Source organism: Microtus oregoni, unplaced genomic scaffold (genome assembly GCF_018167655.1).
Source record: "Microtus oregoni isolate MIOR12 unplaced genomic scaffold, Mior012 000001F_ref0000356, whole genome shotgun sequence".
NCBI lineage: Eukaryota > Metazoa > Chordata > Mammalia > Rodentia > Cricetidae > Microtus > Microtus oregoni.
This window is the reverse complement of record NW_024543060.1, coordinates 74,892,192-74,919,023: the sequence shown is the minus strand read 5'-3', so window position 1 is coordinate 74,919,023 and position 26,832 is coordinate 74,892,192. Positions and strand designations below refer to the sequence as shown.

Here is a 26,832-nt window from a genome sequence, read left to right as displayed (position 1 = left end):
TCAGGATACTCACAAATCTTATTTGAGAAATATTTCAGCTTGTATTTAGTAATCCATTCCTCTGCAATGATGTTATCAACCAAAATTATACTATGTCCTTTACCTAAAGTATCTATATAATTTTTAAATTTCTACCTATGTAACTCTTCTTAAAATTCCTACTTTTTATTCATATAAGTTCATATTTTAAAAAATAAAATGGTGGGTTGAATAGTCCTCTATTCTAGGTCAGTCTTTAAATTAATCAAAATCCCAAGAAAATAAACATGTAATTAAAACATATAAAACGCATTACAGGTAGCTAACTAATGACCATGAAAATTTGTAAATACAGGATTTAAACATAATTCATTGTTGGCACTTTCCAAAGATACAGACTTAAAGATTTGTTCAAATGGCCTGAAGATACTATACTTTCCTGAATGTCCATATTGATGTCTCGATGTCATTCTTATCAGAAACTACTTAAGTTTGTGTAATTGAGCATACTCCAAGCAAAGTAGGCCATAGTGAACTTGAAACTCAAACCTATGAAAATCCTAGGTTAGAGGCTAGAAAGTCACACAGTAAAATAGACATCAAGGTGTGAAATGCTGAACTTTTCCACTTTCTTGGGAGTTTTTGGGGTGCAGCTTATCTATGACTTGACAGGGTGTTTATACACAATGGAACTAAATTTTCGCCCATCATCACCAAATCACTGAACAAGTGGCTCGGGACAACTGACATCTCTTCTAGAGGACTTGGGATTTGGTACCCAGCACCCACATGATGGCTCACAACCTTGTGTCACTCCAGGGCATCCGGTATCTCTGTATCTCTGTAAGCACTGCATGTATGTGGTACACAGACATAATGCAGGTAAAACACCCATGCACATACAATTATTGTAATTTTAAAGAAAATACTAGGCTATGATTTTTCTAGAAGTGCCACAATAAAGAAATGTCCAAAATGAAATGAGAATTTATCTAAATAAAAATGTTTATGTACATCACAATATATAAAAAGCTAGTTCCAGGACAGGAACCAAAAGCTACGGAGAAACCCTGTCTCGAAAAAAAAAAAAAAAAAAAAGTTGGGGTACAGGACGATCAATCATACGTTGTAAGAGCATTTAAATGACAGACCTTACCAAATACAGTTTAGGAACAGACTGTTCAGAGACCCCAACAACCACATAAGTCATGAAAACTACTCTACTTTTGCACGGACTCCATCCCTACTTACAGATCTTGCAACAGCCTTCATTATAAAGCTTGACAATCCCTTCATTCTGGAAAAGGAGCAAAAGGGAAAAGACACAGTGTTTATCCATTTCCTCTTAAACTGGGATTGAAAGCCAACTCTCATAGTATTTTATCAGTTATCACAAAGCCTTTATAGAAAAATAATTAAAGGTTAACAATTCCTAATAAGAATTTCTTTGTAACAATATTTTCTTCAAAAACTGTATTTCCTCTACCTTCATACAAAAAGTACTAAAAAATGCTATTTAAGGAATATTTTTAATGCTTCAAATATTTTTAAGATAATAAAATAATGGAAGCTATTCTAACACGTTGTCATTCATTTCAACTCTAAAAAATTATTTAATCTATAAAATTAGAATGAACTTTTAAATATCATAAAATGTCAAGAAGATACATTTTTCATTAATACTTTATTTTTCAAACAAACCCCATCTTTCAGAACTTAAATATAACTTTAGTACATGTGATAGCTTGCTGGCCATCACTATTAAGGGTATGACTACAGAGGAAAAAAAATCTGTGAGATTAGGCTTTTTCTCTATGCAACTGGATAAATCCTGTTTTTCACCAAGGACTGATTGTCTAAGTAATTAACACTGGAAAAGGTTTAATTTAAAATAAAAATCATAACCCTTTAAAAGTCTTCCCCTTAACTGATTTTTCCTTTAGAAAACAGCAGGTGAAATGGAGCAAAACTCTAGAATCTGGAAAAGCACCAAGTTCTCCAGTGGCCTGTGTCAGAGAAGCAAGGTAAATATCACTAGGTTAAGGTACATTAAAGACACAAGACATCTATGTGTTTGTCTAAGAAAACAAGGTAAAACTCAATTAGGTAGCACATTTATCTTTATTAGAAGGGAGTCTGGGTTTGCTGTCCAAAGGAATTTTCAATTATTCTTCAATATCTACATAAAAACCTAGAGACAGCAAATTATCCATTCATAGGAAGTCAAATTTAAATTCAAAATAGCAAACTAAAGAACTACAACAGATATTTTATTTATGCAAAGAAAAAAACATTGACCATAGCAAATAATCTACAGTGTCTGTAGGACCTTGGAAAAGAGTCTAATGAATACTTCCTAGATTACAGTTAACGCAGAATTTCTTGAGATATAATGAAGTACAAACCAGTTTGCATTCGGTCTCATTAAAAGGAGGGCACACCATGCTGTAGTTTAGAATCGTGGCTCCCTCGTCAGTCCTAACACATTCATACGTGGTGCAGTTATAGTGCCAGGAGCTCCCCTCCTGAGAAAGAAAAGGAAAGTGACAGCTATCCATGCCAAGATCTGTTACATTCCTTAGAACACCTAAATTCATTAAATATTCAACCAAGTCCACAACAAGACAGAGAGCTCCTTGGGGCATATTACATTTGAAAATTTCCCCAATTGTATCTCAAAAACACACACATGCACACATATGGAGAGAGAGAGACAGAGACAGAAAGAGAGAGAGAGAGAGAGAGAGAGAGAGAGAGAACAAATTTGCAAGTGTTTGGTTTCATAATGGAGGAACTCTATCACTTTCTTTGGTCTAGATCAATGGTTCTCAACGTGTGAGTTAAAACTCATCTGGGGGTCACATATTGGATATCCTGCATATCAGAATAATTGAGAATATCAGAATATTTGCATTATGATTCATAACAGTAGAAAAACTGCAGCCATGAAGTAGCAACAAAAATAATTTTATGGTTGGGGGTCAGCACAACATGAGTGTAGTGAACTGTATTAAAGAGTCACGGCATCAAGAAGGATGAGAACCACTGCTCTAGGTCCTATCTTAACTTATAAAAGGTATCAGATCTTCCATCAACCCAATTTTTAAGTTTGGGGGTGATAAAAAATAATATGCAAAGTTAGAAAATAGCAATATCCAATATATCAAAACTAAAAGTTTAATGGCTCCATAAAATACTAATTTTTAATATCTTCATAATTGATGAAGCCTTTCCCGGAACTCATTTCTTATACCTGGAAAACTGTGAGAGTACAAGTTAAATTTACCTTAGGAAGCAATATGAACAAATTGTTCCAAAATTATCAAAAATATCAAAAAATTTAAGATACAACAAATACACTAATATGTGGGAGGTAGACACTGTGTATGAGTGTGCAATGTGGGCAGAGGTATGACAGATGATATTTTTAGTAGAAAATAAAAATTCATACCTCATATATAACTGACGTTCCATTTTCCATGTGAAATTTGCAGGATATGTTTCTACAGGTTCCACAGCAGTCATAATCACTGAGAGATGGGGTGTAAATCTGGTGCTGCATACAATGAACAGGCACAGTATTAGTCACCCAGCCATACTAGCATCTTAATGAGTTAGTTCTGAAGATGTTCTCTCTGAATGTCTGTAAGCATTTCTAAAAATGCATGTGAGCAACTTCAAAAAAAAAACAGTTTTCTTTAGATAGACAGGGTATAAATGAAGTAGATATTAACCTCTACATCTACAGGAAACAATCATCCAGCAGGTGTGACAATCTTAGGTCAACCAAGCAAGAAAGCTCTCCGTTACAACTCTTGAAGTTCAAGGTCATTCATAGCAAAGCGAAAATCTGCATTAAATAGATACCTCATAAAATAATAGTGTTGAGGAGCTATTCAATTGTATGACCCATAAAGCATTTACAAGCTCACACTCTCTAACTGGAAATTTTAAACTCACTAGACCACCAGAACGACTTATAAGAATACTTACAACATCGCAGGTTTTTGAACAATTCACCATCGTAACGTTAAAAGTATGAAAGCCTGTATTGTTATCTTTATCTTCCAGACATTCTATTGTATAACAAAAATCCCCTTCCAAATACTTTGTCAGAGATTGGCCAGGATTCAATACTGAAACTTCTTGAAACACACATACATTATCTTTTTCTAAAGAATGGTCAATAAAAAAAAAACCACAATGTTATCCTTTGTATTTACCAATCAATAGAACTTATATTCAAGACTAGATTTTCATTGTGATCAACCAAATTTTCAAAATCAAGTAAGATGATACATATACCTAGCAACCCAACAGTTTATTTAACCACATTGACCACACCAATAAGCACATCTATTCCTTAATATATAATAAAAATTAATCTGTAAAATCACTTGTATTAGCATGCTTGAAAAGATTTATTTTATAGCAACTTCCAGAAGTATGAGGTCTTGGGAATGAGCAAGGCATTTCTGTTCCATCTCCAGAACACAGATCATGCCCACTATTAATGTGGATGTAGATGGATTCAGAGTCTAAATCAGTAATAGTAATGCCCTTCATTGTGGGACTCTGTAACATTTTGTGATTTTAATGATCATTATGCTAACAGAAATGATTCCATTCTTAGTGCTTCAGGGATAATGTACTACCAGCTATGAATGGTGGCAAGCTGGAAGAGGGCTCTCCTTGCCTCTAAGTCTGAGGTCTTGCTGTTGTTTGCACATACAAAATTGTTTAAAACAAAATTGTTTTAAACAAAATTTAAAATGGTTTAAAACAATTAAACCATTAAAGAAACAGTCTACATTCTGTGGATCCACTAAATGTAGGAAAATACAGCACTTAATGCTTTCAAATGATAATACTAATCATAAAATGATGAGCAAAAATATGCACAATTTTAGATAGCATAATTTTTTATCCATCTCTCATATACTACACACTGACCAATTTCCCCTTCTTCCCCTCCCCCCAAGTCTCTACCCCCAATCTCCCTTTCCTCAGATCTAGTGTTTCAAGGCATTTTGGCTAAGACCAAAGTGTAGATAGCATATTTTAAAGTGACTTTGAAAAATAATTCCAGTTCTGGGGTGAAAAATTCATTTTTCTGACTTATCAAATTTCTCAGAACATTTTGAGATATTATGAAGGGAAAGTAAGAGTTGTTTATTAGAATACTGGCAATCAACTTAATATAAATACCATATTTCTAAAAGAAAATATTTTAAATATTTAAATGCAAAGCAACAAACACAAATAAGAAACAATTATTACTTAAAAGTAATAATTTAAGAAAACACTTACCACAAAGATACTGTACACATCCACAGTCACTCTGAAAGTTTTGATCTATTGTGGCAAATTCTCCCTATGAGGAAGAAATTGTCATATGATTTATCATGATCATTTTTGAAAATACACATTATAAGCAATTTCACCCAGATACTTAACAAACCTTCTAGGGGTAGGCTTAGCTTTGATGAGCATTCAGGAAAAAAATCACAATAAAAATGTTATTGTGGATTATTCAATGCTTGAATGGGGGTATGTGTATACACATGCTTGTATGCATGGGCACATGTATGTCTTGAGTGTGTAGTTGAGAACGTACATGTATGCTGAAACCAGAGGACAGTGGGTGCCTCCCTTGGTCACTCTCCAACTTATACACTGAGGCAACGTATCTCACTTGTACCATCAATTTTTTAGGTAGCCAACCTACCCCAGGGTTCCTCTACCTCTGCCTCTTGTGGACAGGGGATACAGTTGAAGTACATTGATGCTGTGCATCCTAACTCAAGTCCTTACACTGTGAAGTGAGTTTCCCCACTGAACTATCTCCCCAACACAGACGATTCAATCTCTTAGAACTTCAATTTCTTTATCTATTAAATAAATGAAAGAGGGCATGATGCTGTTTATAATTTGTCCTAACTTTAAAGTCCTACTAAATGTGTCTGATTCCGAGATTCCAGAGGGCAGTTTGGAGGAAAAGAAGCTTGCAGCCCTGAAATGTGCTCATCTGCTCTCTGGAGGCAGTCCAGAGCTCTTAGGTCTACATCCCAGCACGGCAGCTATGACGTGCATGTAGAATAAAAGCAATGAGTCTAAGGTTGTGTCTAATAGCCAACTCAGGAAGAGGATTGCAACGTGGCTCCCTTTGTACTAGTTATGAACAACTGCGAATTACCAATCTGTGCCTTATTTCCCTCATCTATAAAATAGACATAATGTTGCTGCTGGCCACTTAGCATTATGGAAAGAAATAAATAGGCCAGTGTATATAAAGTAGTCAGGATTAAAGCTGGATTCCAACAGTACTATATAAGCTATTAGTAACTTTTTGTCATGACCGAGACTCAAACCTCGCCCCGTTGGAAGCGGTTTAGCAGCCTCAAAACCAGTGGTTCTCAAACTGTGGGCCATGAACCCTTTAGGGATCTAACAACCCTTCCACAGGGATCGCCTAAGACCATTGGACATATCAGATATTACATTATGATTCCTAACAATAGCAAAATGACAGTTATGAAGTAGCAACGAAATAATTTTATGGTGGGAGCTCACTACAACATGAGAACTATATTAAAGGGTCACAGCATTAGGAAGGTTAAGAACTAGTGCTCTAAGCAATCATAGGGCCAGGCTTAAATTTTCATGTGTTTTCTTGTAAGCATTTCCTTTTTCACAATGCCTTTAATCTTCATAAACATATTAATAAAATGAATTTTATTTTTCATGTAAAGAACTTATTCTAATAAATCCATATGACTATCTTCATTTCTCTTCAAGCTAATACATTATATTTTTGTGTGTTTTATAAATTGTAATTTCATGTGTTAATTCATTTGTTCTTTTATGACTTTAAAGACAATTGCAAGAAAATTGGCAAGAAAATTTTCTAATGAAATATTTTTTCAAAAACTATTTATCAAATTCTACCATGCAAATGGTACTCTAAAGATAAAATAAGAGATATGTTTCATGTTTCTATACTGGTTACTTACTAAAATTTTCAATTTTTAATAATCAAGGACATAATTACACACAGTATTTCCTCAAAAGCTCAAATTTCAATTTAATAATATTCCCTTCTTTGTCTAAGTCTTTTCAGACCATACCCAAATATTTATAGGTAGATTTATCTCTTAGGGATCCAACTCCACCCACCGAATACATCCTTATTATTTACTTAACATTACATTCGATAAGATGGTTTACTGCTGTATAAGCATCACAGGTCTTTAAGGTTAGTAGTAAACTCTATAGTCTTGGGTTGTTTTCACTCTTTGGCTAGTATGATATTTAAAAACAAATTTTTGTGCAGCATTCACTTCATTCTTGTGGGTAAGTTCTTGGACCAAATGGTCCAAGACCCAGTCTAACCCAGTGATCTAAGACACTGATATTGAATTGTGTGCACAGTTTTCCATCACCCCAAGCAGTGCACAGTGGTTCTCATATCTCCTACCCTTTCACTATGTGTTACAACCCAACTTTTCAAATTGGACATGAAGCCATTCTTATTGTAGAACTGGTTTACACTACACTGAAAGCAAAAGACATTAAATATCTTCAAGGCTAGCAGAGATGCTCTGTGTAAGAATAGTCATGACTGAAATTCCCCAGATCTAATCTGAAATATTCTGTGGGCTACAAAAGTACTGGCCAAGGATCCAGTACACACACACACACACACACACACACACCCTTTGAATACACACACACTCTCACACATACACACACACACACACACACCCTTTGAATCCTGGCAATCAATCATTTACCCTTATAAGCTTCAACTTTCTTATTTATGAAATGATATAAAAATTTAGTTCCTGAAGATTTGATGTTAAGTATGAACCTGAGAGACATAGAAGTCACGATCCTACTTTTATTCAAATGTGCTTGGAATACACACAAATCAGATGAAAACTTCGTATAAAATCTATGGTAGCTAAATTTCATTGTAAACATGACCTGAAAAATCCATTAGGAGACACAGCTCTTGCCTTGCCTATGAGGGTATTGCTAGTGAAGTTTAATAATGATGAAAGACACACCCTCAATGAGAGTAGGACTATGCCATGGAATGTATCACAGACTGGATAAGTAAGAAAAAGGTAAGACACCAGTTGAACACCAAAGTCCATTTGCAGAAATAATGTGATTATTCCTTCCCTCTCCTGCTGCCAAGTCTTCGCTACATCACGGGGCATATCCCTTGGACATTGAGGCCAAATCTTTTCTTAAGTCACTTCTTTCCTGGCACTTGGTTAAGAGAAAAGTAACTACTCTGGAGGTTATTGTAAATCCCCAGCATTCCGTGGAAACTATAGATAGTATCACCTGAGAAAATGTAAAGTTAAATGAAAGTGAAAATAAAATAGGGACATCCGTTGCTTGATGCTACTCCTCCTCTGTTTTCCAACAAAACTTGGGTTTCGGATGTCTGAATGGGCTGAGAGTATATTTAAGAAAAAGAGGAAAATGTAAATATAATGTCATTGTGGAAGACAATATCTGCTCTGAAAAATGACGGTAGGAACTCATCTTCTTTTTAAAACCTAAGAGCATGAATGAAGGTAGGTATTTGATGAAAGGCATGCAAAGTATCATACACTGGTCACACTCTGTTATTAACTATGTCAACCTTGTTGCCTTAAAACATAAAACTCTTGAAATTTTTCTCTTTATATACTCATAGATAACTCCAGAAAAGATGCAGCGTTACATGCTTGAACCTCTTTCTCTACTATAAAGTATGTATTAGAAGTGCACTTTCTGGAAGAATTATTTAAGCCTTTCTATGTTAAAACAGCTTTTTTTTAAATAGTTTACTTCCTTTTAATGACTGAGACCTTCACCAACATAATGTTAGTAGATTAAATTGTCTGTTCAATATTGTTGCATTACAGTATAATATATTTTATACATCATTTTTTGAATGATCTTATTATGTAACCCTGATTGGCCTGGAACTCACTATGTAGACATATTGGCCTCCAACGGACAGAGATCCACCTGACTCTGCCTCACAAGTGCTAGTATTAAAGCCTAGAACACCTTGCAAGGCCACTTTCTTTAAGAAACTATAAAAGGTTAAGTATAATGATGCAATGTCATTATTTCCATCCACATCAATATAATATAACAAGGAAAATTCCATGAATTTTGAATAATTCAGAAATGAGAACGATCAAGAGAGGATACTAATTTGAACAACACAATAAGGCAATCAAAATATACATTCTTACCACTTCACAAGTTGGCATGACAAGATTTTCACAGTTGCACTCTAAAAGGCAAAAAACCAACATGTTCACCTGAGTCAAAACATATCAGCTCATTATTGCAAAACTTTAAGATATGAAATGAGTTACCACACTGCCAGTCTGGGCAACACTGTCCAGATACATTTTTTCCCACCAGATCCGTATCTTTTGCACAGTTGAGTAACGACGGAGGACAAAGATTTGGCTCACACACTAGGAAGAAAAATCAAATGGGAAAAGATGAAAAGATGAATCTCATGGACTTGCCAGTCCTCATTAGCTTGCTGTCATTACCAAGGCAAAGCAGGATTTCTAGTCCCCAGGGGTTTCTTCTACTTCTCACTGCCATGTGCTCCTATGGCTAGCATGGGTTCAGCCATCGTTAGTTGATCTTGCCCAGCTCATAAGTGAAAAGGCCTGACAAAGGAGTCTAAGTTAACAGCACCATTGGACTTCTTAAACATCTATCTCTTTTTGGACTTTTTGTTGACACATTAAAATATTAATTAGTTCAGATGGCCTTACCACAAGAGTACTGCGGACAACACAAATGTGTCGTATTCAGATCCACTGTGAGGAATTCTCCATCAGCGCATTGCGGAGCTGGTTCTGTGCATGCTTCACACACTGCAGATTAAACAAGAAGCCAAAGCCATATTAAACTAAAATCAAGTTAACGATTAGTTCAGATTATCAACTATACCAAAACTGAGTATAATATTGTTAATTGGAAAGTAGGAAAATAACACATAGCTCTTTACTGTCTTTATACTTTTACAAGCACAATGCAAAAGAGGATATCTTATCAGAAATATAAGCCATTTATTTCCAGAATTTGTTCTTATTGAAAGCAAAATTCATAGTGCTGATTAATTGATATCATAGTTCATAAATTGATTGATATTTTTGGAATTACCTTATTTTTCTGCCATTGATTGTTCCCTCTTATGGTTGAACAGTGTGGGAGGAACTTGTTCATAACTACCTCCAGATGTGATAATTTTCTGAATGACTCTGACAAATGACTCATCTACACAATTCTTACAAAGACTATTAATAAATGGGCCGAATCCTGACCAGTTACTATTTGGGAAAACCCCTGCCTGATTATCGGAATCTCTTTCAAAGGAATTTCAATGAGAAATGGAGGAACACTAGAACGAGATGCAGACAGAGGTGACATCTCTTCTTCCTCTTGACTCTTGCACTTGCCCTTAAATCATTGTTGGAATTTAATCTAGACACATGCAGTCAAGGAAACAATGGAATTCGAGGAAATGTCTTGATTACTGGTGTGATGATTCTCTTGAACTGGGGGGAAAGAGTTTTCCTTATTATTAACTTTCTAGTTGAACAAACATAATGCTTTGTGCTAGGTACTTCCTAGATGTGTCTGATTCTCCTATGCTTTCTAGAAATCATCATAGTTCACAGATGCTATGTAGACATTAAGTTATTAAATGGTCTTATATATTATTCTAGTTAAGTCTTCTAGACTATCCCACACTAAATTTTCTTTTCGAAAGATAGATATCTGCCTCGTTAAAGAAAAGCCCGTATTCTATTATTTGGATCATGTTTGAGAGGTACACGTAGCTTTGTTGATGGGGTAAGTACTGGCTGTAACACTATTGAGAGTCATTTACGATGTCCTCTGCTTTCTATCAATTTTATTCAGAGCAATCCCTACAAGATAACATAATACCGCTTGCCACAAGTCCCATGAGAGTCACGGCAAATAGATGCTCCCCAGTTCCTTTCTCTTCTTGCAACAATTATCTCTAGAGAACTCACCACAGAAAGGGTAGAAACAGCAGGGTTCTCCTTGTTGAACCTGAAGCGTAAACTGGTCTTCTCTGCAATCTGGTGTCGAAATGTTGGGACATTTCACTGTATCACACTCTGCAGAATCACAAATACATTTGAAAATTTGTATGAGGGAAACAACGGGTAAATTAAAATGAGACTATTGCTTTTGTCTCTCTGAATTGAGTGACAATCTTAATATAAAGGCATTTTTAGCGATTAGCAACTTCACGATCTTTTACAATAAATTCCATCCATAGAAACCCAGAGGAAGGAAGCCTCCTCGGCTATTTAGAACGTGAGCTTTATTTTCCCTAATAGATTGACTTACCACATTCATACTGTGGACAGCAAGAAAGAGCGCTATAGCCAACCATCAGCTTCTGACTACCCGTGCATATTGGGATGGTTGTGTCACACAAGGTCATGTCGCAGCCTAGAAATAAGCAGGAGAGTGTTACAGTAGCAGTGAGCCCAACTGGAGTCTAATGCTGCCATCTCAGAGTGGGGAACTGGCTCCACCAAAGGCGCTTTCACTCCAGTGAAGCCCAACAGAAACAAAACTGGCTGTATAAGAGGTTGCACCAGCTCTAAGGATCCTCTGGGATTTTCTTGCACCCTTTATTGTCATGAACCAGAGGTTCAGAGTCCTGCCTTTTGTCATAAGCTGCTGAATATTATTAATAGTTACTGGCAAGTATTTTAACATGAATTTTATAACCCATTTTGAGAAAATGACATTTATGGAAGTACTTCATAGTTAGCCTGCCGTGCTTTTCACAGTCATTGGCATACATATTTACAAGGCTCGAGTTTATCCACATACCGCAAACTTCTTTAGAGCAACAGGTCAGCTTATCAACGATGCGCATGACAACTTCAGCTTCTCGTTCACAAATGGGGGAGGGCTCTTCTTCACAGACGGGCTCTATCGGAATAATGCTTCCATCCTCCAGACATTTGTAGAGGGCACACTCATCAACGCCCCCATTCCAAATCTCCCCAGCACTGCGGGGTTGATCTTCACTGTCAGTGCACACTTTAAAAGATCAACAATGTTATTTCATTTACAACCTGGCACTACAGCAAGTCAAGTCATGACGTCTTAAATTTTGGATCATTACTCTTCCACCAATAAAAATGCAGGTCATGAATATATACTGTCTCAGATTCTTCTGTTTCTTTCTTCAGCTAGTACATTGCATTGCTCTTTAACCAAAGTTGATATGAAGTCCACAGAAAACACTTTTATTTTCTACAACCTTCCATGGGCACTTTCCTTACTGGCAGTCACAAACCTGTTTCTCAAAGTATCCTTACATTTCTATTCTACCTGCCCTTCCATTTAATCATTAGCAAAATTTCTTTTCTTCTTGCCATGGTTTAAGACCCAAATGATTGACAAAGTGCTGTGTTGCAACTTTCAGAATTCTGCGCTTTTCTAATCAGTCACAACCATAAAGAAAATATGCCAAAAATAATTTGAATATGAACATAGAGTAGTTAAGTGTTTTCCCTAGATAATAATGCTATCTGCCATTTCCTGCATTCTTAATTTCTTAAGACACTGAATGCACAAAATGTTTTTTTTAACTATTTTATGTTTCTGTGTTATAACCATAGGGACTAAGTCCTGTTAATTTCTCCATTCACAGCCTCAGAATCACAGAGGCAAAAGTGAACCACCACAGAAAAAATAATTAGAACTTAAATTGACCCCACAAATTACTTTTAATTTTTAATTTGCCTTGCTCTTTCCTAGTTATTAAAGATTGAGGACCATCATTATCAAATATCCTAATTTTAACTCCAACTCAATCCGTATTAAAAGCAAATTACAAATTCGTTTCCTTTCCAACACGTGGGCAATCTTTGATGAGTTTTCCTCAGCATATATTTCCAGTATTTAAAAGATATCATACACGTGTGATGGCTGGATTCCTGGGCAATCACTTTGCGCTTGGGTCCTTACCACATTCTCGCTCTGGGATGCACAGTGTTTTATCTGGCCGGTGAAGAATGGTTCCGTTCTTGCACACACAGTCCTCTCTCAAATTCAGACAGGAGGAGTGCCCATAGAACCATTTATTGAGACACGTTCTTGCCTCACAGGGCCTCACACAGGGCTGGTATTCCTTTCCCTCCGGGCAGCTCAAAGCTGTCGGCAATAAAGGACAGAATTTGCTAATAATCAACATAATCTACGTGAATTCTGGTCGAGAAAGAGCAATCAGCCTGCAGTGCAGATACAAATTTCGCGTGGTTTCACTTTAAAGATTATTTTTCATTTACTGCATAACAAATAACGTAAGCCTGGTGACTTCAAAGGCATCCTTCAAATATCTAGATGGTACTCAGTGTTGTAGTTGAAAGTGTTTCTTTAATTCATATCAAACATATATTTTTAATTTTCAGTCCAAGTAGCTTTCACATAAATATATGGAGTCGACTATTACAAAACTACTGCACCATGCAGCCAGAGATACAATTTCTCATTTTCTCTGCAAGATAATTATGGAAACACTCCTTAAATGTGTAACTCATACTAAGTGTGTGTGTGTGTGTGTGAGAGAGAGAGAGAGAGAGAGAGAGAGAGAACTGCCTATAGAGGTTTAATCATTTACTGCCAAAAAGAAGCATTGCTGAGCAGTTTCTAAATGATGTTTTAATAATTCTTGTTGATTTCTACTGTTCATAAAATGTCACACTGTTAAAAAATGAATATTCAACTTGTGGGAGGTGGTATAAATTGGTACAGTCTTGATGGGGAACAATTTCAGCGTGTCTAGTGAAACTGGAGATGCTAGATGTTCATGATGAATCAAGAGTGGAGATTCCTCTGGTAACACACCAAGAGGGGAACAGAAGAAGGATACAGAGCCAAATTCCCTCTTATTTCTGAAACTCAGTGACAACTCTTTCACGGTGACATTTGTTTTCATTCTCCATTCACGTTCGATTTCCTAAGTCATTCTGTGACTCAAAGTAAATGGACGACGGACTGGGAAGAGGAGGAGGTTCTAGAATGGTTAGAAGATATCACTGTGCTAGCGGTCACTCACGGCAATAGTCAGGTGTCCTCCACCGAATGCAGATATCAAACTTGTTGCACAGAGCCGCATATGCAGAGATGGCATCGCATTCATAGCTCCAGAGATAGGTGTAGTTGATCCACATCTTTTCACAAAAGTCCAATGGTGAGACCTAGAGATGCATTTTACCATATTAAAAAAAATCTGTCATGTTCAACTTCCCCAAAAGCCATGAGCTAACCCAAAACCATTTGAAATATCAGGTCAGAGCATTCCTTTTGTGCCAGCACATGGGGTGCAGAGGCAGGAAGATTGATGCGTTTGATACCAGCTTGATCTACATAGCAAGTTCAGGTTAGCCAGAGCTGCATCATGAGACGCGACTTCAATGAAGTTAAAATATTCAGAGCAGTAAATTAACATCATCAAAGTTTCTCTTAAACCTCAATTTTTCAAAACCGTTTTTGCCACACACACCCCCCAAAAAAAGAATTTATAAAGGAAAGAATTGATGATGCTTTAAAACAGATTTAAATAACAAGAAAGTGCATGTGTGTTCACTTTCATGTGCATGCATTTAAAATATGACTGTAGAATATGCTTGCCTGCCTAGCACGGTCGTCCACATGGGTTTCTTCTGAACTATAACTTACTCATTCTTCTCCCTAGACTGCCCTTCACCTGGATAGGCTGCACCAAAATGCCTCAGTATTCTCCTTGCATGGACTTTTGTACCAAATATTCTCTTATCCACATTGCTTTCAGTGTCGAGATCTTTCTCTCTCCCCCCTCCTTTTTTTGGCAATATGTGGTCTTAGATGGCTCAGATGTGTGAATCTTCCTGAAGGCTTTCCTAAAGCTGAACTCATACGTATCTCCATACCATGTATTATAACTATCACTTCACAGATTGATGTGGGAGTGTCATATATCAATCTGTTGATTTCATTGGTTAAGCAATAAAGAAACTGCTTGGCCCTGATAGGTTAAAACATAGGTGGGAGGAGTAAACAGAACAGAATGCTGGGAGGAAGAGGAAGGGAGCTCAGACTCGACAGCTCTGCTCTCTGGAGCAGAGACGCCATGCTCCCCTCTCCCGGGCACACGTGATGAAGTTCCAACCCAGGATGGACGTAGGCTAGAATCTTCCCGGTAAGCACACCTAGCGGTGCTACACAGATGATTAGAAATGAGCTAAATTAATATGTGAGAATTAGCCTAGAAGAGGCTAGATAGAAATGGGCCAAGCAGTGTTTAAATGAATACAGTTTGTGTGTTGTCATTTCGGGGCTTAAGCTAGCCAGGCAGCCGGGGTGCTGGGGACGCAGCCCCGCCGCTCAAATTACAACAACAGATTCCCCTTCTTTTAAACTAGAGGCACAGTGAGGACCTTATCTGTGCATCACAGAATTCTAGCACAATTCCTAATACATGCTAGTGTAAATGGCTTACAAAATTTTGTATTAGTTTGTCCTTTTCTCTTTAACAAGAATTTTTTTATCAACATGGATCTCTGAATCTATTTACTAATCACATAAACTAAGAAAGCAAGAGAGTGAGGAGGGGGGAGTTCATAAACTGAGGAAACAAGAGCACACAAAAATCAATCAAATTGATCAAGTGATGGCTGTGTTATTCACACTAGAGGATAGCATCATAGGAATCAATTAAAACTTCACTGTCTTCATTCTTACACAAGGCTATCAAGTACCAGTGATCTATTTCAGCTAGAGAAATTTATTCAGGGAAAATTCCATTTCCCTGAAAGTTATACAATTCTAACAAAGCATAGGAGGAAAAAACTACAATTATCCTTCCTGTCTCTATAAGTTTATGAAGATTAAACATCTCTGAACTTCAAATGTACAGACAGAAGGACCAGAGAGAAGCTATTTTCAGTATAATACCATAGCAGGATTGGAAGCCTAGGGCTTTTCCTTCTCTCAGAAACTCAAATGCAATTGCTCATTTCTGGCTACTTTTAACTTACTTTGTCATGGCACAGAATGAAAACGTCTCTGTTCAATAACTCGATGCAATGGCTGCAATCATGTTCAGTACAATTCCTAACGGGTCTTCTCATTGTGACTTCAAATGATTTCTCAATTTCCCAACTTCCGATGAATAATTCTATGTCTTCCATGTTGGTAATAATGGTGCCATTCTGCATCCTGAGGTCATCATCTGGGTCGTCATTGCAAATTCCTTGAAAGCACATGCAGCTTTTAGATGGCAAAAACCTTCATTATCACCAACTCAATTGGCTTTAATAGTTGGTTTTAAACAAATTGTTCTGAATGAAATTATAAGCATCTCAATTGGTTATCTCTTAAATTTGGCATTGATAGAAACTTTAAAATTATGTCTTTTTTATTAAATATATATGTTAAGTGAATATGAAGGAAATCATGTATATGAATATTTTGCTTCTACAGTATCGAATTAAAATGAAATTAAATACTTTCTAGAACAGCAAATGTTTTATGAATGAATTCCAGTCTTCCATTCTACAAGCAAAATCTGGTCTAAACCTAGTAAAGTTTTTTTTAACAGTTGTTTCTATTCCATTATGTAGTTTATGACATAACTCCAGGAATGGGTCATTAAAATGATTAGTGCTAACTATTCACTTGAGCGAATGTAGAATCATCTATGAATCACTCTATGGACAGACCTTTGAGGGATTATCTAGCCTTTGTGCATGTCTGTGAGGAAATATGTGGGCTGGGTTTAGTGAAGTAGAAAGATCCAGACGAAAAGTGGGAGGCACGAGTCCCAGGCCTTGGGTTTTAGACTTAATAGAAAGAACAAACAAAGATAAATATTCATGGTTCTCTGCTTCCTGATTGTGAGTATAACACAGCCTGTTGCTTCAAGCTTCTGCTGTCCTGATTTCCCTGCCATGGGATACCATATTTTTCAACTGTGAATCAGAATAAATACTTTCCCTTAAATTACTTTTGTTGGGATATCATATAACAGCAATGAGGAAAGAAACTAAATGGTATAATCTAGACAAATTATAAATTACAGATCATAAACAATTCAGACAAAATTAGGCAGTTGATGGCAGTCACCTGAGGAACAAAGATTTATTCAATATTAGGATATCACTGTCAGTGTACGAACTAGGATTGGTGGTGAGAGATACTATTTTTTCAAAGTATTCAGACTTGTTGGTGTGCTCTAGTTTTGCGCTTCTTTGAGAAAGGCCAGACAAATTAGTTTACTATTCAACAGTGGAGTTTAGAGCCAAAAATAGCATAGAGAAATGTCCCCAGGGCCCTAATCAAACCTCACCCAAATCCCACCCTAATTTAAACTGTCATTTTTCTTAATTCTCGGGACTTTATTCCATAAAACATGTGAATTAAACATTTTCTTTAAGCTTCAAACTATAATCCCAAGACAGGAATATCATCAAGAGTAAAGTCTGTCAGATTCTCTAGATAACCTCATACATCAAAGTAGTCTCTGTTCTTTACATCTAAACTTTTATAATGAGAAGTAATAGCAAAACTATGTGTTAGCTTTAAATGCATTTTCAAAAATGTTTTCATTTTAACCACCATGCAAGGGGTTTGCAATACTATGAAGAATTTGATGCCAATAATGGCAGTGGGACCAGGATGAACTGGCTTTTTGGAGTCCACTTCCTAAGGACTGATACCTTGCTCAACTGTGATACCAGGGGCTTGGTCCTGCCTCAACTTGGTATTCCAGACTTAGTTGACTCCCCATGGAAGGTCTTACACTTTCTGAGGAGTGGATGGGAGGTTGGGTGAGGAAAAGGTAGGAAGGAGCAGGAGGAGGGGAGGGAGGGGGAACTGATTGGTATGTAAAATGAAAAAAAAACTTTTAAATAAAAAATTTTTAAAAATAAAAAAATATAATAATGGCGTTCCATCTGGCATCCTCTCAGTTTGGGCCTCACTCTTTTTGACTAGCTTCTTCAGCCAGCACTCAGACTAGCAGTCTTGATGAAACACAGACATCACTTTAATTAACCATATATCTACCACAGTAATTATGTACTTAGGCAACGATCTGTGACTAGCACAAATGTAACCCTAGTCTCTAACCTACACTGTTTATTTAGAATTTAGTTAGCCAAATGACTGGCTTCATAAGAGCAAAATATCATGAAAATCAAATAAAAAAACATACTATATAGAAGAGATAGATCCTAGGAATGATTATGAATTCCCAAAGTTGAGTTTATTACTCAAAAAATAATGAGTTATTATTTACACTCAATAATAACTATTTTGAGGATGATAATCTTAAATCATCACAGAAGTTTGTGCTACGTTTAATGTTAAATATTCTTGGTAGGTGAAGAAATATATAAACCATATTTAACAAAATATTAATATAAAATTCAGTTCCAAAAAATGTAATATTGTGTTTAGATCACATTGTGAAAGGGCCCTTATACTGTACTTTCTAAGACACAAAAGATCTAGTAATTTCTAACTTTTGTTATATGGCTGCAGATATGTCTAGTTTGACTTATAATTTCATGTGTGTGTGTTTTGAATATTATAAAATTAAGTCTAGGCATAATGGTGAACATGAAGCATACATTTTATGATAAAACTGGCATAAATATTCAGAACACTAAACTCTTCCAAATGGCTTATGTTTTTCCCATTTTCAAACATTCAAATGTAAGAAAGAAACAAATATATAAAAGCCGTTTTATCTTTATACATTGTGTTTTAATCACATAAATTAAGATAACTCTGGGACCAATATATTAATGCAAGCTAAAATTAAGTGAATTAAAATATACTTAAAAACTTAAGAATGTTCTGTAAAGATGACTAATACATATGTAATAAGATATAACAAATGTGAATTTAAATTGAATATCTAACTTGAAATACATTTCCTTACTTCATTAGCCTTTGTTGAAAGTCATTGATACCTAAAGTACTCTCATGTATCATTGAGCATGACCATCACATCTCAATTTGCAAAGTGGGCCATGGGTGTCCAAAACAATGTAATGTAAAAAGGAAAACACATAAGAAAACAAGAGATATCAACATCAGAACTCACCACAGAGTCCTTCTGTATAGGACGACAAGTTAAACTTGGGTCCGAAGTGAATGTCTATGATTCCTGTAAGGTGAGCCCACTTTATGACTAACCCGGCAGGAGTAGTAATCACATACATGGTGCCAGAATCTTCTATGAACAGCTCTTGACTTGAAAAGGGCAAAGGCACGACAATAGAATCCACATCTACCTAGAATAACATACATATAGCCCTTAAAGGAAGATTTCTTAAAATAAAGAAAATAAAATTAGCCTTTTATATAATATAGGATTTTTTAGTGTGTAAAAGTTTACTTCTCTGCCACCCTACATCTTCTGATAACTTCTAGTCTTCTTGTTGACCCTTTGCTACGCCTTGCTATATTCAGTCTTCTCTCTTTGTATTTTACTCTTCCTGAAAAGTAAATTTGTTTCACGTATTTTCTTTAGTCTGATTCCCTCAACATGATGACCAGACCATTATTTACTAGTATTAATTTAAGACAGAGATCCTTTTTTTTCTAACCCAAGATTCAAGAGTAATAATGTTCAGAAGAACCATCTTTCAAACTTAACAAAGATTAAGAATCTCAGTGATTCTGCTTTTTTGATTTTGTTGAGATTCTGGACTTAATTTTCAGCATGTCTACTTGATATTTTAATGTAGACAGCCCAAGGAGATTATACTTTTAAAAAAAAACAATGATTTGAGGTCATTACCATGATATAGAACCATGAGCTATAAGTAACAGCACTTTTGGTAGTTAACACTCTCAGCATTCTTCTGGGTCTCCATGTTTGGACCCTAATCCTGTTGCCTCTTCTATTCCCTGGTTTCTTCCCATTCTTTAAGACCTCAGGATTCATCTCCTCCACATAGGCCTGTTTGACCCCCTCTCTGAGTATATCACTTCCTTTCTGTATTTCTCTGATATATCGCTCATAATTTTAATCCCTATACCTCCTATTTTTCAATCAGCAAACAATAATACAAAAGCCACACAACTGCAGGTTAATTCATATTAGTATCAGTGCTGTAACGTCTCAAATAATATTCTTAATAGCTGGATATTAATTTAACAAATGACCAGCAACTGTCCAGGAATAAGTTCAACTGAGGAAAAAAATAATAATCTCCTCTAACCAAATGCTCAAAATAATAGTATTTACTATATTTGAGGCTATTTACTATATACTCTATCAACTTCTATCAAAATAAAAAATGCAAGGGCTATCATCTAAAAATTACCATACTTGCATATTTTAAGTTTTACTTAGTTAAACTCTTTTGCTATCTTATTTTATATTCATTTTAATATTAATTACATCATAGAATCTAGGGAATTGTGGCGATGCAGTAATTATGTATAGAAAGCAAGATAGTAGGCCATCCATTTAAAGCAAAACCTTTGTACATTTTTCCTTATTTTTTAGATTGAGCCATTTAGATCTAAATGATGTATTCATCTGACAAGTCAGTTTGTTTAAGTTATTTTTTATTGATTTTTATTGAGCTCTACATTTTTCTCTGCTCCCCTCCCCGTCTCTCCCCTCCTCTTCAACCCTCTCTCAAGGTCCCCATGCTCCAATTTATTCAGGACAATTCAATTTTACATGCTAAACAGATTCCTCAGATTATATCTTTTCCTATAAAATCACTCAACTCCTTTCAAGCATTTCATTGCTTTGTTTATGTTATTAGAATAAATTTGAATATGTTATTTTTATTTTTAAGTTAGTACTTATTCATTAAAATAGAATGGTGTCAACGCTCTTGAACAAGCCATCAGTCTGCCTTTCTGCTGAGGCTCTCCCTGACATGTGTTTGCTACTGCTGTTTTCTACACTGTCCTCCTTCCTCTCCACATCCTTTCCTTCACCTGACTTGAAACATGAATCTTAGCTCTGGAAGATGAAGTTTGGTGGCTCACACATCATCTGAGAGTGCGCAGCAGGTGTAATGTGGCCCTCCATCGGTCCCATGGAGGGTAACTATCTGAAATGCCTTCACATAGATGGAGGGAAAGTACCAAACTAAGAAACACATCTTTTAACGTTCCATGACAAAAATATGCTTTTCCATGACAGCAAAAAAAAAAAAACCACGCATATCTAATTTCTCCTTTTGTGGAGATGATTATTTTGCATAATTTCCTCCTCTAATCCCATGTGAGAACATATCTTAATTGCATGCTCTTACCTTTCTTGCTGCTCTGTTGATAAGTATTTTGTGTGTAGATATTGTCACGTTTAGCTTCTTAAAACAAAGTCCTGAGATTCTTCCAAAAGATGCCTTCATTTGGAAACAAATTAAAGTGTTATGATGTTAAAGAGTGTTAGTGACAGGCAAAAGGAGCTTACAAAATTATTCACAGATACTCACTGGCTTTTTAAGGGCATTTCCATTCTGGGGGAATAAAGAAAGACACGCATTTAAAATAAATGCATTGATTATCCTTCAAAACCATCAGAGTAATATTATAAATCTATGACAAATACTTTCCATGAAAACTTCCTTTGTTTCAATACTAAGAGATCAGTCTCATTTAGTATTTTATCACTGTGGAATCCAGGATGTTACCATGAGCTACAGATTTAGGAAGAAATGGCCACAAGATGGGTGATAACCTACCTGATTCGTGGAACATTTTTCAATGTGAACAACTACAATTTCCCCGGGGATTCTTACTAGGATGTAAGAAGCCTTGCTGGAGAGGGCAGCACTGTTTCCATCAAATGTGATGATGCTCAGCTCTGACAACATGGAGCACCGACCTAGGACAAAATCGTGCGGAGTGGAAGTTTTTAAATTACTATTTGAATTTTAGAACTAATTTCTCTCTTAAAAATATACCTTCTTTCCAACTCCCCTGCTACTCTCATGTTGTATTTGTGTGTGTGTGTGTGTGTGTGTGTGTGTGTGTGTGTGTGTCCCACCGCACTTAACTGGGATTTGTTGTGTGATCATGGATGGGGATTATTTCCATGGGTGGGGACAATGTACAAGTGGCCACCTTACTGGGAAATATAACTTCCTCTTCTTGTAGCTTAAATCTCTGTGTGGAGAGGAAGATAAGAGAAAATAATGAGGGAGACTTTTAACCAAAGAACATAAAAGTGTGTGTAAAATTGCTTTAAAATACATTTTTAAACACAAATTACCCAGACCTACTCCAAGGACCAGAAAATCTAGGGATGGGATCAAGCACTCTGCCGTAACAAGTTCCTGAGATGCTAATACCTGCTATAGGCAGGGAAGCAAGATCACAGTCAATTACAAGATCCATTCTGTTCATACAAGAATCTGCCTTGTTTCCTTCAAGTTTTCTGAATCTGTTTTAATGCACTCTGTTCTAAATGAGGAAACATTTTTTAAAACACCTCATTAAAATATACTTGAGGTATATGGGGAAAAGGGATGTGTGTGTGTGTGTGTGTGTGTGTGTTTCTCTGTGTGTGTGTGTGTATTGACATGATAATCTCAAAACAAACAACAAAACACAAAACAAAACAAAAAACCTCAACACTGTTCTCTGATTCAGAGACACGGTTCACCGTATGAGAAACACAAACTCACAGGGACATTCCCACTCGGGACAGCATATATCACTGTTCACTTGAACAGGCCACCCCCGGAATCCACAATCTGGCATTTCCAAGTCCTTTGGGCAGTTCAGCGACCAGTTGTAAAAGGTCCATTCCATATTAAGGCAGATGTACTGGCTACAGTTGTAAACAGGATCAAACTGTTGAGGCTGAGAACAGAAGAGCAAAACCAGTTAAGTTCGCAAGCTCAGCTAATGCTTTCATTGGAGTTTACATTTCGCATTGACATTGTTCTCGTAAGTAGACACGCAATTAACCAAAACCTTTTGAAAGATAATTCAGAATTCGCTCCAACTTTTGTTGTCAGACCATCTCTGTAATAATCAATATATACTTAAGATTTACATTAACACTCACTTGAGATCAGAAGTATCAGACATTTAAGCAAGAGGTTTTTTTTTTTTCTTTTTTCAAACACCCAAACTAGATAGGACAAATTATCAAGGAAATAGTCTTAAGTTCTTACTTAACCATGGCTTTGTTTTTGTTACTGCCATCAGAAATCAATTAATAAGAATTATCTAAACTAGTTAAGAGAGCACAATTGTGTATCATAGAGATGCAATAATAAGTAAAGTGCTTTTTTTTCAATCATAAAACTTGACTTCAGGCTCTAGAACTCCTGCTAAAAAGCCTGTCATGTAGGAGGTGCATGCTTGTAAACTCAGAGCTGCAAAGACAGAGACAGTAGATGCCTGGACTCATTGTTCAACCAGAACATCTTACTCAACAAGATCCAGGTCTTTGAGAAACTCTGTCAAAAAATAAGGTGGATGAGTCCCAAGGACCAACACCTAAAGTTGTCCTTTGGCTTTAACATGATACACATATGTGAGCATGCATGCCCAAACATCACACAAACACACACACACACAATACACACATACAATGAAATTACAGTTACAAATTTATATCCTGTTTCTCTTTTAGCAATTAACTGGATACACTGCCAAAGGGAGTTAGTGTTTGTACAATGATACACAGACTGTGTAAGTGCTATAGAAACAATGAGCAGCTAAAAGAAACACACAGCCATACCTCACATTCCAAACCTGTTGTTGGAGTCACATCTGACGGAGTAACCATGTCTTCATCTACAAGAAGTAAAAACATGTCCCTGTGAGTGGGGTGCGAGCGACCACGAAAGGATGCTAAATGTGATTTTTAAAACCGTGCTTAGAAATTTTACATTGTCTATTTCACTCATTCCTTTCAGGTATCAAGCAAACTAGATAGAATAAAAATAACTTTGTAATTTTGCAGATGTAGAAACGAAGCCATTGAAAAATCTGGTAAATAGCATGGGCAAATTCTAACTCAGGATTCCTGATTCTAGAATACCACCACGTAGTGATGTTTTTATAAACAGTCTCATTGATAGGATGATGTAGCACAACTATCTGAACAGATGAAAATATCAAGGGAATCACTGAATACCCCTCAGGAGCTACAAAACCCCACTGGGTTTCAATGTTAATTTGTGAATCTAGTCCCTTTCACTTGTCAACCTCCAGCATAGTCTCTTTTCAGGCGGAACAGATGATACTCTGTAGGACCATGTGGCAACCCAGTGTGAGTGTGTTGGAGAGACTGACACACAGGCTCAACAGGCTTATCTGCAAGACACTTTCTAACATCCTCTATCGGTACTGACATTGTGCCTAAAATAGTCGGTCTGAAGAACAACAGGACAGCCAAGGCAAGTGGCTGGAGTCTTCCCTAGCTGGAAATGTAGTTTAACATTTACAGGATTTAAAAGACTGCACAGTGGTTCCCATTGCTGTTACAAATTATCACAAATTTTAGAAGCTTAAAATATCAGCAATGTATAATATTGCAGCTTTAGAAATGAGATTGCCAAAATCAATGCATTGGTATAGCTTTCTTCTGTGAGCTCTAGGGGAGACTGTTTCCTTGGCCTTTCCAGATTACCTGGAGTCCTTGGCTCATGTTCCCTTCTCTCTCTCTCTCTCTCTCTCTCTCTCTCTCTCTCTCTCTCTCTCTCTGCCTCTGTCACTGTCTCTCTCTCTCCCTCTCTCCTGTGTCTGCTGTCACATCATTTTCCTGACCTGGTGACTACATTGGACCCATGTGGATAATTCAGGCCAAGACTCCTAGGTCAAAGTCCAGTCACAAATCAATCAACCACTTCACATCAGTTAAGTCCATTTGCCATGAAATGCCACACATAGACCAATAGGAGATGAAGACATACACATTTTTTAAGAGAAATTTTCAGTCTATCATAATCTACAAGATAACTTATGCAATTTTAGTGAATTCTGCAGTTAAACCTTACATGTGTCCAATTTTATAGTCTTTAACTTGAAAAACAGTTAAAATTCCACTCATTGATCATATAAACAGTGTTCATGTTATCATATGTCTAGATGTTGACTCATGCAGAGAGTGAGGTTTAATAAAGACTTAAATGTCATTTTTGAAGTAAAATCATATCAATTTCTCATTTAGTCACAACACAAAATCAGAAAGGAATCTAGTAACTGGTGGTTGCATGTTTCTCAACGCAAATGACACATTGTTTCCAGGTCAATGTTGCTTTCAACGATGTTAAATTCATCCCTGGGGTTACCAGCCATATCTGACTGTAGAATTGTGCTGGCTGGGATCTCGTGACAAACACAGGACATTTAAAACTGAGACATGTGACTCTCCACATTCCCTGAGTCTTTTTGGAGATGATTTTGACTATTCCAGAATATTTGTATTTTCAAATACTTCAGGATCACTTTTTCAATTTCATTATGCCTAGTATAATGTAAAAGCTACATGAACAATAATTTAGCTTATATTTTAGGAACATTTTATATGTTTATATTTTATATGTTACTACATAAGAGGAACATTCTATATGTCATTAACCCGCAGGAATATTTTTCTGAATACTTTTGATTCGTGCTTGGTTGGAAGCTATACACATGGAGTGCTCTTTGTTTTACAATACTTTGACAACAATTACTTATAATAAGATAGAGGCTATGAGCTTAAACCATCCCCACCCTAACCAAGTGCCCAGAGAGAACCAGGCATATTATTCAACTGAGGCTAACCAAATATAAGTATCTGAAACTAAACTTTTGTAAATCACAACCCAGGAGGAGCATATTAATCTCAGCAAGTCTCTATGAGTGGAATTATGAAATCATTTCATGGAGCAAGTTTCACAATGAGAGAGGAATATGAGGGTAGGAGCCCCATATACTTCCTCAGAAGTCTGGACAGAATCCAAAATATCAAGGAAAGTTCCAGAGGAAACCTGGATTATATACATCTTCTGAAAGCCAACTCCACTACCATAAGTTTGGAAGAAGCCTTAGTAACTAACCTACATAATCTGAAATGGAGAAAGAGTTGGGCCAGTTGCAGAATCCACACACAGCCCCTTAATAAAAACAAAAGTCACCTCTGGGGTTTTTGTCAATTTGGTAGTCCATGTACTAGCAGCTGGGATAAATGGGCTCAGGCTTGTATTGCTGGATGCTAATTTTGCTGTTTAAAATTGTAGCACTCCCCAAATCCCTGGGTATGGCTCCTTACCTGGTGGCGCTAACGCAGGTTCTGTGGGAATCAGTGGTATGCCTGCAAAGAAACAGAGGTGCCCGGCCTTAATCTGTATTGACATAAAGAAGACTTGCCTAACACAGACAGCTCTTTGCCTTCAAGGGGACTATTTAAGGGAAAAAAAAATAACAAGAAAGAAAAGTAAAAAAAAAAAAAAAACAGGATAGTCAAAACAACCCTGTACAATAAAAGAACTTCTGGAAGCATCACAATCCCTGACTTCAAACTCTACTACAGAGCTACAGTACTGAAAACAGCCTGGTATTGGCATAAGTACAGAAAGGAGGACCAATAGAAATGAAGCGAAGGCCTGGATATTAACTCACATACCTTTGAACAAATGATTTTTGACAAAGAAGCAAAAAATATCAAATGGATAACAGAAAGCATATTTAATAAATGGTGCTGGCATAACTGCATATCAACATGTAGAAAAATGAAAATAGACCCATATCTATCACCATGCACAAAACTCAAGTCCAAATGGATCAAAGACCTCAACA

The 26,832-nt window shown here is 36.3% G+C and overlaps 1 protein-coding gene across 4 annotated transcripts in view; it reads right to left on the bottom strand.

Annotated features, from left to right (window-relative positions):
- The window catches only part of Otogl (otogelin like), a 123,373-nt gene that overhangs the window by 10,237 nt on the left and 86,304 nt on the right, over window positions 1-26,832 (bottom strand). For 2 of the 4 annotated variants that reach the window (XM_041670772.1, XM_041670795.1), the window contains 22 exons: window positions 26,277-26,347; window positions 24,204-24,207; window positions 23,786-23,835; window positions 22,719-22,896; window positions 21,774-21,916; window positions 21,525-21,548; window positions 21,342-21,434; window positions 19,163-19,352; window positions 16,089-16,303; window positions 14,129-14,270; window positions 13,039-13,224; window positions 11,893-12,105; window positions 11,398-11,502; window positions 11,055-11,162; window positions 9,786-9,887; window positions 9,369-9,473; window positions 9,243-9,283; window positions 5,290-5,353; window positions 3,973-4,151; window positions 3,431-3,535; window positions 2,385-2,504; window positions 1,231-1,276 (listed from right to left, as the gene is read on the bottom strand). In XM_041670772.1, coding sequence (XP_041526706.1) covers window positions 1,231-1,276; window positions 2,385-2,504; window positions 3,431-3,535; window positions 3,973-4,151; window positions 5,290-5,353; window positions 9,243-9,283; window positions 9,369-9,473; window positions 9,786-9,887; window positions 11,055-11,162; window positions 11,398-11,502; window positions 11,893-12,105; window positions 13,039-13,224; window positions 14,129-14,270; window positions 16,089-16,303; window positions 19,163-19,352; window positions 21,342-21,434; window positions 21,525-21,548; window positions 21,774-21,916; window positions 22,719-22,896; window positions 23,786-23,835; window positions 24,204-24,207; window positions 26,277-26,347 — 2,484 coding nt within the window. The remainder of the gene's footprint in view (window positions 1-1,230; window positions 1,277-2,384; window positions 2,505-3,430; window positions 3,536-3,972; window positions 4,152-5,289; window positions 5,354-9,242; window positions 9,284-9,368; window positions 9,474-9,785; window positions 9,888-11,054; window positions 11,163-11,397; window positions 11,503-11,892; window positions 12,106-13,038; window positions 13,225-14,128; window positions 14,271-16,088; window positions 16,304-19,162; window positions 19,353-21,341; window positions 21,435-21,524; window positions 21,549-21,773; window positions 21,917-22,718; window positions 22,897-23,785; window positions 23,836-24,203; window positions 24,208-26,276; window positions 26,348-26,832) is intronic. The other 2 variants (XM_041670781.1, XM_041670789.1) reach the window with 1 other exon arrangement.